At 39.3% G+C, this 14467-nt stretch overlaps 1 protein-coding gene across 3 annotated transcripts; it reads right to left on the bottom strand.

The window, feature by feature from the left end:
• Positions 1–4864: 4864 nt before the first annotated feature.
• Positions 4865–14118, bottom strand: tmem44 (transmembrane protein 44). Of its 3 annotated transcripts, XM_037769064.1 has the most exons (11): positions 13807–14116; positions 13610–13730; positions 13428–13518; positions 12778–12935; positions 12021–12107; positions 11739–11909; positions 10950–11090; positions 10568–10636; positions 10314–10454; positions 5064–5197; positions 4865–5007 (listed from the first exon to the last, which is right to left on the bottom strand). In XM_037769064.1, exons 1-10 carry the CDS (start codon positions 13989–13991, stop codon positions 5090–5092), a joined length of 1272 nt encoding a protein of 423 aa, XP_037624992.1. In that variant the 5' UTR covers positions 13992–14116; the 3' UTR covers positions 4865–5007; positions 5064–5089. The 3 variants fall into 3 exon arrangements, with proteins under 3 accessions (XP_037624992.1, XP_037624991.1, XP_037624993.1); XM_037769063.1 differs by having other exon boundaries at positions 4993–5197; positions 10568–10657; positions 13807–14117; XM_037769065.1 differs by lacking the exon at positions 4865–5007 and having other exon boundaries at positions 5155–5197; positions 10295–10454; positions 10568–10657; positions 13807–14118.
• Between the last annotated feature and the right edge of the window lie 349 nt (positions 14119–14467).

The following is a 14467-nucleotide window of genomic DNA, read 5'->3' on the forward strand; positions in this document are numbered from 1 at the left end:
ATTAAGTCCACTTTGGCTCAAACAGTGACGGATGGTGCGATCTGACACTGATGTACCTTGACCTTGGAGTTCACCTCTAATCTCTTTGGAAGTTGTTCTGGGCTCTTTGGTTACCATTCGTATTATCCGTCTCTTCAATATGTCATCAATTTTCCCCTTGCGGCCACGTCCAGGGAGGTGGCTACAGTCCCATGGACCTTAAACTTCTGAATAATATGTGCAGCTGTAGTCACAGGAACATCAGGCTGCTTGGAGATGGTCTTATAGCCTTTACCTTCAACATGAAGGTCTATAATGTTCTTTCTGATCTCCTGAGACAACTCTCTCCTTAGCTTTCTGTGGTCCATGTTCAGTGTGGTACACACCATGATGCCAAACAGCACAGTGACTACTTTTCACCCTTTAAATAGGCAGACTGACTGATTACAAGTTTGAAGATACCTGTGATGCTATTTACAGGACACACCTTAGTTTAACATGTCCCTATGGTCAAACTATTTTACATCTTTTCTAGGGGTACCATCATTTTTGTCCTGGCCAGTTTCATTAGTTTGTTTTTTAAAATGATTCTGTTGAACCACAATTCAAAAACAATATCTGATTTTCATTAGTTAATTTTCAGTAAATTTTTATTTATTATTACTTTTGTCAGTTTCAAGTTATTTCAGTGACCATTGTGGGTTTTTCTCTCTTTAATGGAACGTTACCAACAACTTTGCCTACGTCTGTATAGGCTGGATATTATTACAGCAATGATTACAGCAAATCAGCTATATATGTATATATATATATATATATATATATATATATATATATGGACACGCTGGATATTATTAAAGCAATGATTACAGCAAATCAGCTATATATACTGTATATATATATATATATATATATATATATTTAAAATGTTCAAAATGTACCTTAAAGGGAGATTTGATTTTTAATACTCTTTTCAACATGGGAGTGGACTAATAGATAGATAGATAGATAGATAGATAGATAGATAGATATTAACTTTATTGATCCCGAGGGAAATTCAAGTTTCCAGCATCACAGTTCCATAGTGCAAAACATGTTAGTAAAAAGGCAGTAAAAAAAGTTAGTAGCACAAAGTACAAAAAAATATACCAGATATAAAATACAAGGAGATGAAGAAAACTGTTATAACTGAATATAGTGCAGGGTAACAGCTGTGATACAGGACTATTAAAAAAGTGCAGAAGAGACTGTTAAAAATGAGTATAGTGCAGGGTAACTCCAGTAGCTTAGTCTATGAAAGTGCACTGTGTGCATTATTATCTGTCCTGCAGACCGTCCTCCTTTGGGTTAGGGTTAGGGGCTAGGGTTAGGGTTGATATGATTGTTTTATGCAAATGTATGTATATAATTTATTATTGGAAATCAATTAACAACACAAAACAATGACAAATATTGTCCAGAAGCCCTCACAGGTACTAAAATAAAAAATTTGCTCGAATCATAACATGGCAAACTCAAGCCCAACAGGCAACAACAGCTGTCAGTGTGTCAGTGTGCTGACTTGACTATGACTTGCCCCAAAACTGCATGTGATTATCATAAAGTGGGCATGTCTGTAAAGGGGAGACTCGTGGGTACCCATAGAACCCATTTTCATTTACATATCTTGAGGTCAGAGGTCAAGGGACCCCTTAGAGAATTGCCATGACAGTTTTTCCTCGCCAAAAATTTTGCATAAGTTTGGAGCATTATTTATTTACACTTTTACATTTTATTTACATAAAAGCTAGTATGACATGGTTGATACATAAAAATCGCAAGTTGCATTAATGCATTAAAGAAATTAGTGCCATTAAAACGAATTTGAGTTATCCCATTAACTTTGACAGTCCTAATATATATATATATATATGTATATATTACACTTTACACTTTAGAAAGTTCTTCCAGAGCTACAGACATTATACATTATACTCTTTCCCCAGACTGTTTCTACAAGAAAAACGGATCTGTATGTGTTAAATCAGTGAGTCCCCCTTTTACAAAGCTCTCAACTCACTAGTATATGATCCTTTGTTCTGAGTTATTCAGTAACAACTAGGTATTCATTAATCAGCATTCAGTCTCTTATTCCTTGCTCATTCACTGCAACTTGTCAGGGTTTTGTGTTACTCCTGAACAGTTTCCCCTCTCCCTTCTCCCACCCCCCTGCAAGGTGAACAAAATGTCCTGCAGGCTCAAATCATCCAGTGTCTTCCATGTCCACTGCAGTGGAGCGATCACTGACGCACGGGCCAAGAAAAACAGAAAGGCTCGTTCCCCCACTGCTGCTTCAGAAGTGCTAATCCGTGCTCTTCATCACTTCTGCAAACAGAATTCCACCTTTTTATATGGGACACACAGTTTGTTTTCCTTTGGCCATGCAGTCTCAAAAGGCACAGAGATGAGGCCCAATGCTAGCTCAGCACTCATCGTGACATCAGACGGCTTTTACGGAGTACAAACACATCATTTTTTTCTTTAGTTTAATGTATCTGTTAGGAAATACAGATGAAAAACTTGTGTCTAGGTCTATTTCCAAGATGGTAACATCAACCAAATAGATTAATCTTTTACAAAATAATGCCCCCAGTTAAGTCGAGGAGAAATGTTTGCAATGTGAGCTCCAGTTAAACAGCCACTATGTGTGTAATGATTGACCTTATTCAGCATCTCAGATTTCAGGCCTCTTTACTAAGCTATACACATGGGATACATTCCTATCCATCAGCAACATTAGATTGGCCTAAGCAGCAGGAAGCACTGCGTGGCTTTTCATTGTGGTTTGATTAATCACATCCCAAATGCATTAAAGACAAAACAGTTACAGAAATAAATATTTATGAAGCACTGACTGAATTAAAGATGTCAAAAGTATTTCCACTATCAGTAGGGCTGGACAGTATGGTTGAAAACATTATCACATTATTAATAGGGATTTCATGGCATGACAAATCTATATAAAACCACACAAATGATAAAAACAGATGTTGAAAGCAGTTCATTTGTTTCCAGTGTACAATACATCTAATTCATCAAACAAAAACCCCTGCTCAAAATCATTAATTTAGTCATTAATCATTAACTGATACAATAACATGATAAGATCATATTTCATGACAATGGGGATATTCAATAAACAGTATTATTGAATTGTCTCACGGCCTGACCTATCGTGTCATGTTTACACGCCAAACAAGGTGTCGAGTTACATTAATTTCTACTGCTGATATCAGCAATTGCTTTGTTCATTAGTTGTTTCCCAGTCATTTGTCTCGGACGGACATGTCACTTGAGGAAATGTAACAGGGAGGAGTAAAATGTGCCCCATAACTTTGCCCTAATCTTTGTATTGTTCTGTTATCAGGTTTTAGGAAGTCCCTTCAGTTAAAAATGCCCCCCAGCATCATCGTCCAAAGCCCCGGAGCAGGCCGATGGACAGAGGGGTCTGAGGGATGATGGAGAGGACGGAGGAGCCCTGGCCGTCTAGTCTGGTGCTTATCTGCTCCACCGGGCCTTTTCCCAGTCCAGCCCTGATAACCCGGGTCGACTAGCAAAATACAGGATATGACCCAATAACCCTGCAAGGCAGCAGGGTCGCAATATTGTTTTATTAGGGGAGGTCTTTTCTGTAAACTGTCCTAACAGATCTCAGTTCTCAGAGGTCTTGATGAATGCAGTAAGAGTTTAGACAATAGATGTAGTTGCCTCTGTGTACTGACAAATGGCCATAAGTTAAAGGAGACATATCATGCTCATTTTCAGGTTCATACTTGGATTTTGGGCTTCTACTAGAACATGTTTACATGATGCTTTCATATTCAAAAAACATAATTTTTCTCATACTGTCTGTCTGAATATACCTGTATTCACCATCTGTCTGAAACACTGTCTCTTTAAATCCCCCTCCCGAAAAAGCTCAGTCTGCTCTGATTGGCTCAAGTCTTCTGATCTTGGCATCCCACAAAAAACTGACTGGGTTGTCTTATTTCACAGTTTGTGGGGTTGGTAAGCACTCCAGACACCCAAATGTATGTGCACAAGCACTGAAAAACTGTTTTTTTTCACATCACGTCCCTTTTAAAGTAACAATCTCGAAGGTCTCCGTTTCATTCTCTTTGGCGGCACACTTGTGATTTTTTGTCGGGAATGTTGCCACAGACACAGAGTTCATAATACTCCAAATGCAATGGCTTTTTATCAGTAGTACATATTCACCATTGTGTTACCTCATTCGGGGATAGATAGTGACTTCACAGACGTTTATTTAAAGGAACAGTGTGTAGGATCTGGCGGTGAGGTTGAGACTGCAACCAACTGAAGCCTCTCCCGCGTGCCTAGCGTGTAAGATTGCTACGGTGGCCCACGCGAAATTGCGAATGGCCCTCTCTAGAGCCAGTTCTTGTGAGAGTAGTGTAGGTCATTTGGTGCAGAGCCAGTGCGTAGAGTGTGTGTGTGTGTGTGTGTATGCGAGAAGTGAGTGTTGAAGCAAGAGAGGGAGAGCGGAGGCGACGGGAGCGAGTAACTCCGGCCCGAGCCATTCTGGACTACTGTAGAAACATGGCGGACTCCGTGAAGAGGACCTGCTCCCTAGGTAGATATAAACGGCTCATTCTGAAGTAACGAAAACACAACAATTCTCATTTTCAGGTGATTATACACTGAAGAAAACATACTTATCAATATTGTATTCCATTTCTGCCAATAGACCCCCCTAATGTTACAGACTAGTCCTTTAAAAACTGTTTTTACATTATTACTTTAAAGACAAAGCTGCTCAATGCAACTAGAATGCAACATCCAGCATTACCAAGCAAAGACCTACAAATTTCACCATCATTTTACCCACACTCGCCTGTTGAGGTGATGAGAAAGATACGCACACATTAGCTAAACTGTAAAGTTAAACAACACAGATAACAGGTCAGTGTTTACACTTTTTTATTTCCCCCTCAAATGAATGCATCAGATGTGTATCATATTACTAATTGAGATTGACATTTGTTTGTCGTTTTGCCAAGCTTGCAGAAGAGGCGCTCTCTCCCTGTGGGAATCCCGACACGGCACAGGTTCAGATGTTAAAGGGTTCGGGGTTTGTTGGCCACTCTTGAGGTGGAAACTCATTCTGTTGTTTTGCTGATGGTTCACTCCACTGGGCATTTGCCGCTTCAAAATCCCACTGGAAAATATGGACAGGTCGAGATATTATTATAGAGAATTACAGCCAAAGGATTATGGTGTCAAATTTTATGATCCTTATAAAAGAGTGGTCATTCCTTAGTAGCTTATTAACCATCCCTGTAGCTATTCAGTTATTATGTGTCTATAGTATTGCTCACACCATCTCAACTGTATCCGTACCTTTCATCTAGCACTTCTTCGTTTTGCCTAATCATTTCAAGAGCACAGGAATATTTGTTATTACTCTTTCGGAGTCCCTGATCCTTATCCCATTTAACACGGGTTATTTGTAATGTTAGAGATTCTGAAATTATTTCTTTCTCTCATGTTGTGTAAGAGACTCAGCTAAATGTCAAGAATGCAAAAGGCTTAGTCTTGCACACACACAGAGTTAAGTCTAGGGCAGCAGGCATCACACAAGTGACCATAAACATCTCCCAAAATAGCAGAGGGTAACACTGGCCCCCTATAGACAAGGCAACCATTTTGCACTACTTCCTAAGCAGACAGGCCCAACCCAGTGCTGGTCTTTAATCAAAGATCCTTTACAGGAGAACAATTGGGCCACTAGGCAAATCTCAAACAATTCCACCCCTCATGGTACCCCTCAGTCCCCGTCCCCCCCGCCCCTCACCTCCACCTCAGCGGAGAACCGGCACTCAAGCAGAAATGTGCAAGAAACACACAGCACAATAGACAATTCAAGCTGCTGGCGGCGGTGAATTCTGACTGCAGGCAGCACGCTCCAAAATGTTGTGTGGTTTTATCATGATCAGCAATTATGGTGATATCATGAAAAGCAGGCACAATTTAAATTCATGTTTTATTTAAATCTAAAAATAGCCCACTTGCACTATGATCTTTTCTTTTCTGTCCTCAGCTCACTCTGAAACATTTTACAGTTGGGTAACCTCTGCGTTCAAAGGGGACATATCATGCTCATTTTCAGGTCCATACTTGTATTTTGGGTTTTCTACTAGAACATGTTGACATGCTTTAATGATCAAAAAACACATCATTTTTACTACCCATACTGTCTGAATATACTTGTATTTACCCTCTGTCTGAAACGCTCAGTTTTAGCGCCTGTCTCTTTAAGACCCCCTCCTGAAAAAACTCAGTCTGCTCTGATTGGCTTTCGAGAAAAACATGGCGCACCTTTGCAAAGATAGTTCTCAAGCCGATAGATTCTAATGAGCCTGCATGGGACATAAGAAGGGGAGCCAAATCTGAATGGCTTGTTGAATCACATGTTTAATGGAGGACAGAACCTGCCAAAATAAAAAATAAAAGAATCAATAAATGACTCGATAAATAAATAAATAAGTCATTAAATTTAGCAAAAATATTAAAATAAATGTAGCCATTGATTAATTGATAAAATGTGAGAAATTGATATTTCTGTTTTAATTTGCTTACTTATTTATTTATTTATCTTTGTATTAATCCCCGTATTTATTTACTCTCACTCTAAATAAATTATTTAAAGATTAATAAAATAAATACATAAATAAATAAATAAATCAAAGGGACAATTAAACAGAAGAGTAAATTAATAAATATGGGAATTGATTCAAAGATAAATAAATTAGCAACTTAAAACAGAAATATCAATTTATGTCTCATTTTATCAGTTAATTAATGACTCATTTTATTCTTAATATAATTTTTGCTAGATTTAATGACATTTATCTATTTATCAAGTCATTTATTTATTTATCGAGTCATTTATTCATTTATTTTTTATTTTGGGAGGTCCTGTCCTCCATAACAAGTGAGTTTTTCATAATATGTCCCCTTTAAAATGTAGTGGAAAAATGTTGTAAACAAATAAAAAGTGACAGTTTTCAATGAGCAGGCTTGAAACAGCTTCTGTTAACTCTAACTAGGAAAGTGGGAAAGAGAGGTAGGGACTGATCTATGAATTTACCTGCTGTTGTCTTTGATCAGAAAGACGTCAGACTAACAATTTGTTCAGAACTGATTAGAAAACATTAGCAGCTATCAGGACTTAACAGATTTTGTTTTAAAGACTCGCTGACTAATCTGAGCTGCCCCCAAAACACAGAATATTTGGAAGATCCTGTAGTGTTTGGGGCAAACAATCCTCCACCAACCAATGAGAGATGAAATTACTTTAGAGCTTTATCACATATAACATGTACACACAGTACATTTTAAAGCCCTCTCACTTCTAACACACTACTTACAATAAGGGCATTCACGTCATTTGCTTTTTCCTGTTTGGTGAACGGTATCGAGCTGCAATTGTTTGTGCTCACACCATTTGCCTTTGTCTCTGATTAAATGACATCCTCCATAGCTTGGCTTTCTACAGCAGGGAGGTTCTCTTGTGGCTGTGAATGCCTGAAAAGGAACAGCTTGTAATTTCACTCTCCCTGCAAACTCAAACTATGCCTTTTCAAAGAGAGGAGAGTTTATAAAAAACAAGACTGTTTTTGTTTTTGTTGCTGTGTAGCCGATATTTAATTCTGGGCACAGTTGTACACGGCAGAATGAAGCCACGTGTCACTTCAAATCACCACTTAAAATACAAACTCTCTCTCCATACACTTTTACCCACAAATCCGCATGCACACACACAGGCGAGTCTCTCTGTAGAGTTTGACTCATCAATCCTACAAGATGATGACTGTTGTCTTCTTACAAGAACCTCTGACGACTGCCTGATTTACTTCCCTCAGAGTCACATGTGAAAAGCACATCCTGACCTGTGGTTACTTCTTCTTATGACTTCCTCTGAGCTCTGGATTTTCATTTGCTCTTTATGATAATTTCTAATATGTGAAGCATTTAATCTAATCTAACAGGGACAGCCAAAAGCTACAGTAGGCATGGATATGCAGAGATACTTGATGTAGATCAGGGGTGTCAAACATATGGTCCGAGGGCCAGAACCGGCCCCGCCAAAGGGTACAATCCGGGCCCACTGGATGACTTTGCAAAGTGTGAAATTTTGCAGAGAAGTAATTAATTCCATTTTTTTCAATAAAATGTACTGCTATTCCTATTTGTTCCCACTGTCCTAATAAGAGTAGCAGGGCCTGTGCTGGAGACACTTTTAGATCCCACGTGCTTACTGTCTGCTTACATATTGCTGTCAAGCGTAGGTTACTGTTAATGCAGGAGCAGCTGGTGGAAAATGTCATTGTCAAAAAAATGAAAAGTCCCAGAGTATTGGGTTTCCAAGAAAAATGGCCCAGTTCCTATTTCTTTACAGAGGTAAATGGGAAGCCAGTTTGCTTTGTGTGTTCACCTTTAGGTGCTCAAGGAATATAATATTCGGCGCCACTATCAGACTAGAACAACAGAAAACGGAGAAAATAAATGAATTGTTGGCAGGTCTGAGGAAACAGCAGTCTGTTTTGAGTGGTAGCTAAGAGATCAGCGAAACATCTCATGCGGTTTACATCTGTTATGTAAATGGATTGCTCATTAATTGTGAACGTTTTCAGAATGTACTTCTTTAGACTAAAAGAAAGCGAAACATTTGGAGGTGTTATTTATAGGTTAGGTTATTATGCAATGGTTTAGTGCTCCGACCAATTTGATATCAAATTTGGCTGTTATGTGGCCCAAGAGCTAAAGGGAGTTTGTCAACCCTGATGTAGATGGATAAAAGAACAGATAGTGGTGTTTCAACCCTTGTCTTGACTTTCACCTCTGCATGAACTTCTGTGCTGAGCCGAGAAAACCTGTTACACAAGCTCATATTAAAGGTCAATAAATTAAAACAGATTAAGAACAGAAGTCAACAGCCTTCGAACACCCTGTTCACACCCATTCATACTTCCACTTCACAGCACCATGTGCAACGCACATTATGTCAACCACTGTCGCCACCTAGTGGCACACTGTGGGAAGTACACTTCATAGCTGTATTTAATAACAGGCTTGAGTCTGAGATCACTGTTTGAAACTTGTTCAGTAACTATAAAAATGCAAAGCTATTCCTGAAAATATGGTAACGATTGCAGAATAAATATATTACACAATTTCAAGACAACAGGAAATGAAAAATGGGAAAACTGGATTGTGTCTAGAAGGTAACCCACAATTTGGGAAATTTTGGCAAGATGGTTAAGGTTAGGCATTGACCTTGAACAGTTAAGGTTAGGATCAGGAATGCACGATGATATCGGCATATCATCGGTATCGTCAGATAAAGGCTTGAAAATGAAACATCGGCATCGGACATAAATTAACATTTCCTCTGATATGACGGCAGATATGTTACATAAAAATTAATATGCCATGTTTTACAGGGCTCCAGAGATGCAACCAAAAATCTGTCGAGAGTGACTAAACATTTTCATTGGTTGCACCCGTGCACCTGCACAGCACCTTTATATTTAATGATGTTCTTATTTATGATCATTCTAGCTGTGTAAAGTGTCTTTGAGTTTCTTGAAAAGCGCTATATACTGTAAATAAAATGTATTATTATTATTATCATTATTATTATATGTGTGTGTAGCGTTATTTTTTTTCCCCCACCTGCACCTGAAAAAGAAAAAAGGGATGTGTGTATGTGTGAAACCACGCCCTCTATTCCTCCTGGAGCAATATCACAACCATAAATCATATCGGTAATTCAAAATGAAGAAAACTATTGATCGTTTTTTTGTCCTCAGCCCTGAAAGGCCCGGCCCAGACATCATCGGCGGAAGTAACTGCTCCACCACCTGTCTTCCCGGTCCCCAGTAAACCTGAAAACGGCCAACATTATGCATTGCATTTATTGCAAAGAGTGCGTCCAAAGCATGGTTGGGAACAGAGCTTTTGGCGTCGAAGCATCGAAGTTTTGAATTGAAACGTTAAAAAAAGCACAATGTCTGAGCTGTCTGTGTTACCTTTGGACACAACCAAAAAACTTAAGTAGATATTTGATGAGTGAATATTGCTGCACTGCTGATTGAATTCAAATAAAGGTGAAATATTACTTCCAGGTTATTACTGGCTACATTAAATCAGAGGGGTTAAGAAGACACCTGTGTATTGTATAGTTGCTGCTACATCAGTGTAAGTAATTTGATTGGTTGGCAGGTTTGAAAGAAAACATCATACTGCTCACCAACAGGGCTCCAACCCACCTCCAGATCGGAGCTGACTGGTGAAGAATCACAGGATGTATCTGAGGAACAGTAACTGTCGACTCGGATTACTCGCACCGTTCTGTTGAGAGGCCGCTCCTCCACCTCCTTCTTGGACAACGTCACCTCCTTGAGGCATATCTGCAAAACACAAAAACATATAAATTCTACTGAAAGGATGACCACCGATTGATTGAGGTGAAGAAAATATGCAGCAAGAACGCAGCGTGTTCCACCACAGATTCTTCGCTCACTTTTCCAGCAGGTTGAACACTGATGTCCATGTAACGGCCCATCTCAGTCATCTTCTGGACATTTTTTGTCTTTGAAGAAATAGAGTCATGCTCAAACCAAGACAGAAAAGGCATCATTAGCATTCATTTGATACAAACGACTCAAATCTTGCAGAGGAAAGTCTTCTGTTTACTTTATGCACATTTAAGCAGACACATCGAGATCATTTAATGAGTCAGTGGCACAGTAAGTATAATTCCAATATTGTCATTGTAAAATATAAAACAATTAGTTAGTTAGTACTTTATTTACTCAGGAAGTTTGTTGAGATCAAGATTCCTGTTCGATCCTTATGGTTTAGTAAAACAAATGGGACCTAAAACATGAAGTATGAAAACTTACTTTTGTCCGTACTGATGAATGAACCTGTTTTCTTTGTCTCTTCATGACATCGTTATCCTCACCTAAAAGGCTCTCTGTGTCTGGAGGAAAACTGGCAAACAACTGTGTGGTTCCTCTCTTCCACCGATGGATGACAAGAATCTTACGATGTTGGATTAAAGGTCAACAAATCAGACCTGGTTGAAATCATCAAAATTCACATGCATTCAAGCAATTCTATTTATATATAATTGTACTGTGTGTTATTTCCCAGAGATCAAACATTGTGGGCAGTATTGTGAAGTTCTTGTCGTGTATTTTGTATTGATGACTTTTGGGTTTCTGTTTGTGCTACTCTTTCGCTCTCTGTTCAGTCATGGTGTCTATTGCTGTTGCTGAAAAAGTTACCAGAGAGAGTTCAGAACTTGGAAAAGCTGAATCAATATTGTGTTGTCAATACTACCAGGAACCACCTGCAGTTCAGTGGCCGGTGCCCATGTTAAAGGGATTGTTTGGGTGTTTTGAAGTGGGGTTGTATGAGGAACTTATCCACAGTCAGTGAATTATCTACAGTAGATGACACCCCAAGTTTGGAGAAGCAGACAGGAGTTACCGCACAGAACCAAAGTAATGCACTACTGTGGACGACAGCAAAAGATATTTTAGCCGCCTAAAAGAAAGGCCCAACTAAAAAAATCAATATCAGTTTAGGTGTACATTAAAGGCTTTGGCAGGAGTGCTATTCTGGTGTGAAGCCGTGAGCCTGACAGAGTGAGTAAGATGCGGTCACTCTTTGCTATATAAGGATACAAGAAGGTCCAGGGTGACACAGCATATTGCTGACAGCAGCCACGGCATGACTCTTAAAAGAAAGCCAAGCTGAGTGTCGTAGAGGAGAATGGCAGCAGCATAAAGGACACCAGCCAGAGAGCACAGCAGTCCAGAGAACATGTAGGCCCAGGTCAACATCTGTCCTCTGTACTATAGGGAAATAATAAATGAAATTCATTTAAAAGTGATTTAACACTGGGAACAATTTTGGGAAAGCAATAAGAAGTGTCTCCGACACTAAATGTATTGTTTGTCACTTACTACTCTGCAGAGTGCAGGGAACCTGGAAGTACAGGCGATGACAAAGGACAGCAAGCCCAGTGTGTAACCAAGGATTTCAGTGTTATCCTGTTAGAAGAACCGTTTAAAGTTGTTATAATGTCAGATACAATACGAGGTAAGGATATATAGTCTAAATAGGGTTTTTGAATAACATGAATATCCATCCACACTACAGAGATCGTAGATGCCGTGAAATAAACAACAGAGTATTTAAAACTACAGAGCGCCACATAAGTGTGAGGGAAGTGTAAATTACTGGTTCCCAACCTGGGTGTCACGACGTTCACGAATTTGTCTGAAAGGAAGCCCAGTAAGTATGAATGATTGCCAAAAATAAAAATTGTAAAATTGAGAATTGTAAAAGAAAGACCTAACAGGCACAACTCATCTGTAATGCAATATATTCACAGGAAATCAAATGATCTGCTCACATTTCATCCAAATCGCTTGTTTTTCGCAAACATCCTGCAGTTATTGCGTTCACTATTTGGGTTAATTGTAATTGTTCTGTACTGTTATTGTTTTGCACTGAATATAATATGAAATATTCATAAAATATGTCACTAACAGGGGTCGTTTCCTGAAGTAAAAAGGTTGGGAACCACTGGTGTAGATGTAAAAAAAAAAAAACATCCCATCTGTTACTACACATGAAATGTAAATGCATTTGTCCATGGAACTACACTAAAGTCATATAAGGACTCCAACTAGCCACAGTGGTGGTGTGTGTGCTTACTTGGAGGGTGGCATGCAGAAGTTTCCTCCTGCTGAGAAGCCTGTCTGCTGGGCGCTGGGTCACCCTGGACTTTAGAAAACCTCCTGCAACCACCATCAGTACACACACTGCAAGGAGGTGCTGCCTCCTCCGACCCCTCATCATCCTCTGCCTCCTTTCTGAGGGAGAACACACACACACACACACACACACACACACGGTGGTTGTTGCAGCTGGACACAGTTGTAACACATCCTCTATTCATGTGTTCTTTTATCTGTAGAGCGTCTCTGATAAGTCTCCTCACTGTTTTGCCTAAAGGGCTTGGCCAGTTGGGTGCTAATAATAAAAACACCTGTGCTACCTTTCTCTACTTTGTTTTAACAGTATTTGCATTAATATTATTATTGAGATATGGCATTTCTTACGGAAGCCCTGAAAGGCAAGCGAGAATTTTCTTTTTTTTTCTTGTGATCCATTTTTCTAAATCTGAATTATTTTCTCTCCTGTGTTTATGACTTAAAAACATTTATTTTGCAAGGATAATCTTTCTAAGTTTTTTTGTCTGTGAAACAGGTAGCAAAATAAATTTAGTGTGATTTTTCTAAACCAGAAAAAAAAAAAAAATCACTCTTGCCTTTCAGGGCTTCCATAATTTCTCTGAACATTACCTGTCTTTGAGTTCCAGCACAGGAGCACATGGAAGCAGCAAGAAATCAAACTGACAGCATCCACAGCAGCTGCAAAAGCACCCATCAAAACCTACAGAGGAGGTAGCAGAAAGAAGTTATTACTGCATGTAAAATGTTTTTTAAAAAGCAGCCAGATGAACAGGATGTGAACAGGATGTTACCTGGATGTGCAGCTGTCTGGACAGAACGGCTCCAGTCGTGCTGCACAGAGCACCGAGGAGGCTGTAGAGGAGCAGGATGGTTCCTCCAGGATTATCTCCTCCACACCTCTGATACACGAGCCTTTAAAGAGTTAACATGGGGATTAATGCTGGAACCTTTTCAACTCATTACTGGAACAAAATGCTGAGCTACTTACAGAAAGCATGAGAGCAGTAGAAGCAGCTCAGACAGAGAGCAGAGACCGACGGGGACGCAACGTTTGTCTGCATCCGGAGAGAAACAGAAAGTCACCGAATCGACGCAAAATTCAACCAAACTGGAGAGAAAAGTGTCTGGATCTCCTCTTGTCTGACCCTCTAGGGTCAATGCATGTCCCCCCATTATTAATTGCAAATGTGTTTACATTTCGTGGTGCTAGAAAGAAATGAATCCATGCAGCACCTGCACAACCATGCAGCAGTCTGACGCACAATGGAGCCAGTCTGCGGATTTTAGGGAGGAGCTCACCTGTGATGCACCTCACTGGATAACCTACTAGGGGTGTGAGGAAATATCGAATATCACAATATTATGTTTTGTGATACTGGATACATTCTCAAAAACACTATATTGATTTTAATTTAATAGTTTACATGCAAAGATTTACTCAGTCAATACTTATTTCAGTTGCAAAGATATGCACCATCAGTGTATGTGCCCTCTCAAAGTAGTGCTGTGATGAGGGATGTTACAGGAACTGTGATAAATGCAAATGCAGATCCCACTATTCTGACTGCATAAAAAGTTAATTTTTTTACTCAGATTTTATACATATGGCGGTTTATTCTTTATACTATGAGAGTTTTCCAATAATTAGA

The sequence above is a fragment of the Sebastes umbrosus genome, chromosome 5, assembly GCF_015220745.1.
Source record: "Sebastes umbrosus isolate fSebUmb1 chromosome 5, fSebUmb1.pri, whole genome shotgun sequence".
NCBI classification, from domain to species: domain Eukaryota; kingdom Metazoa; phylum Chordata; class Actinopteri; order Perciformes; family Sebastidae; genus Sebastes; species Sebastes umbrosus.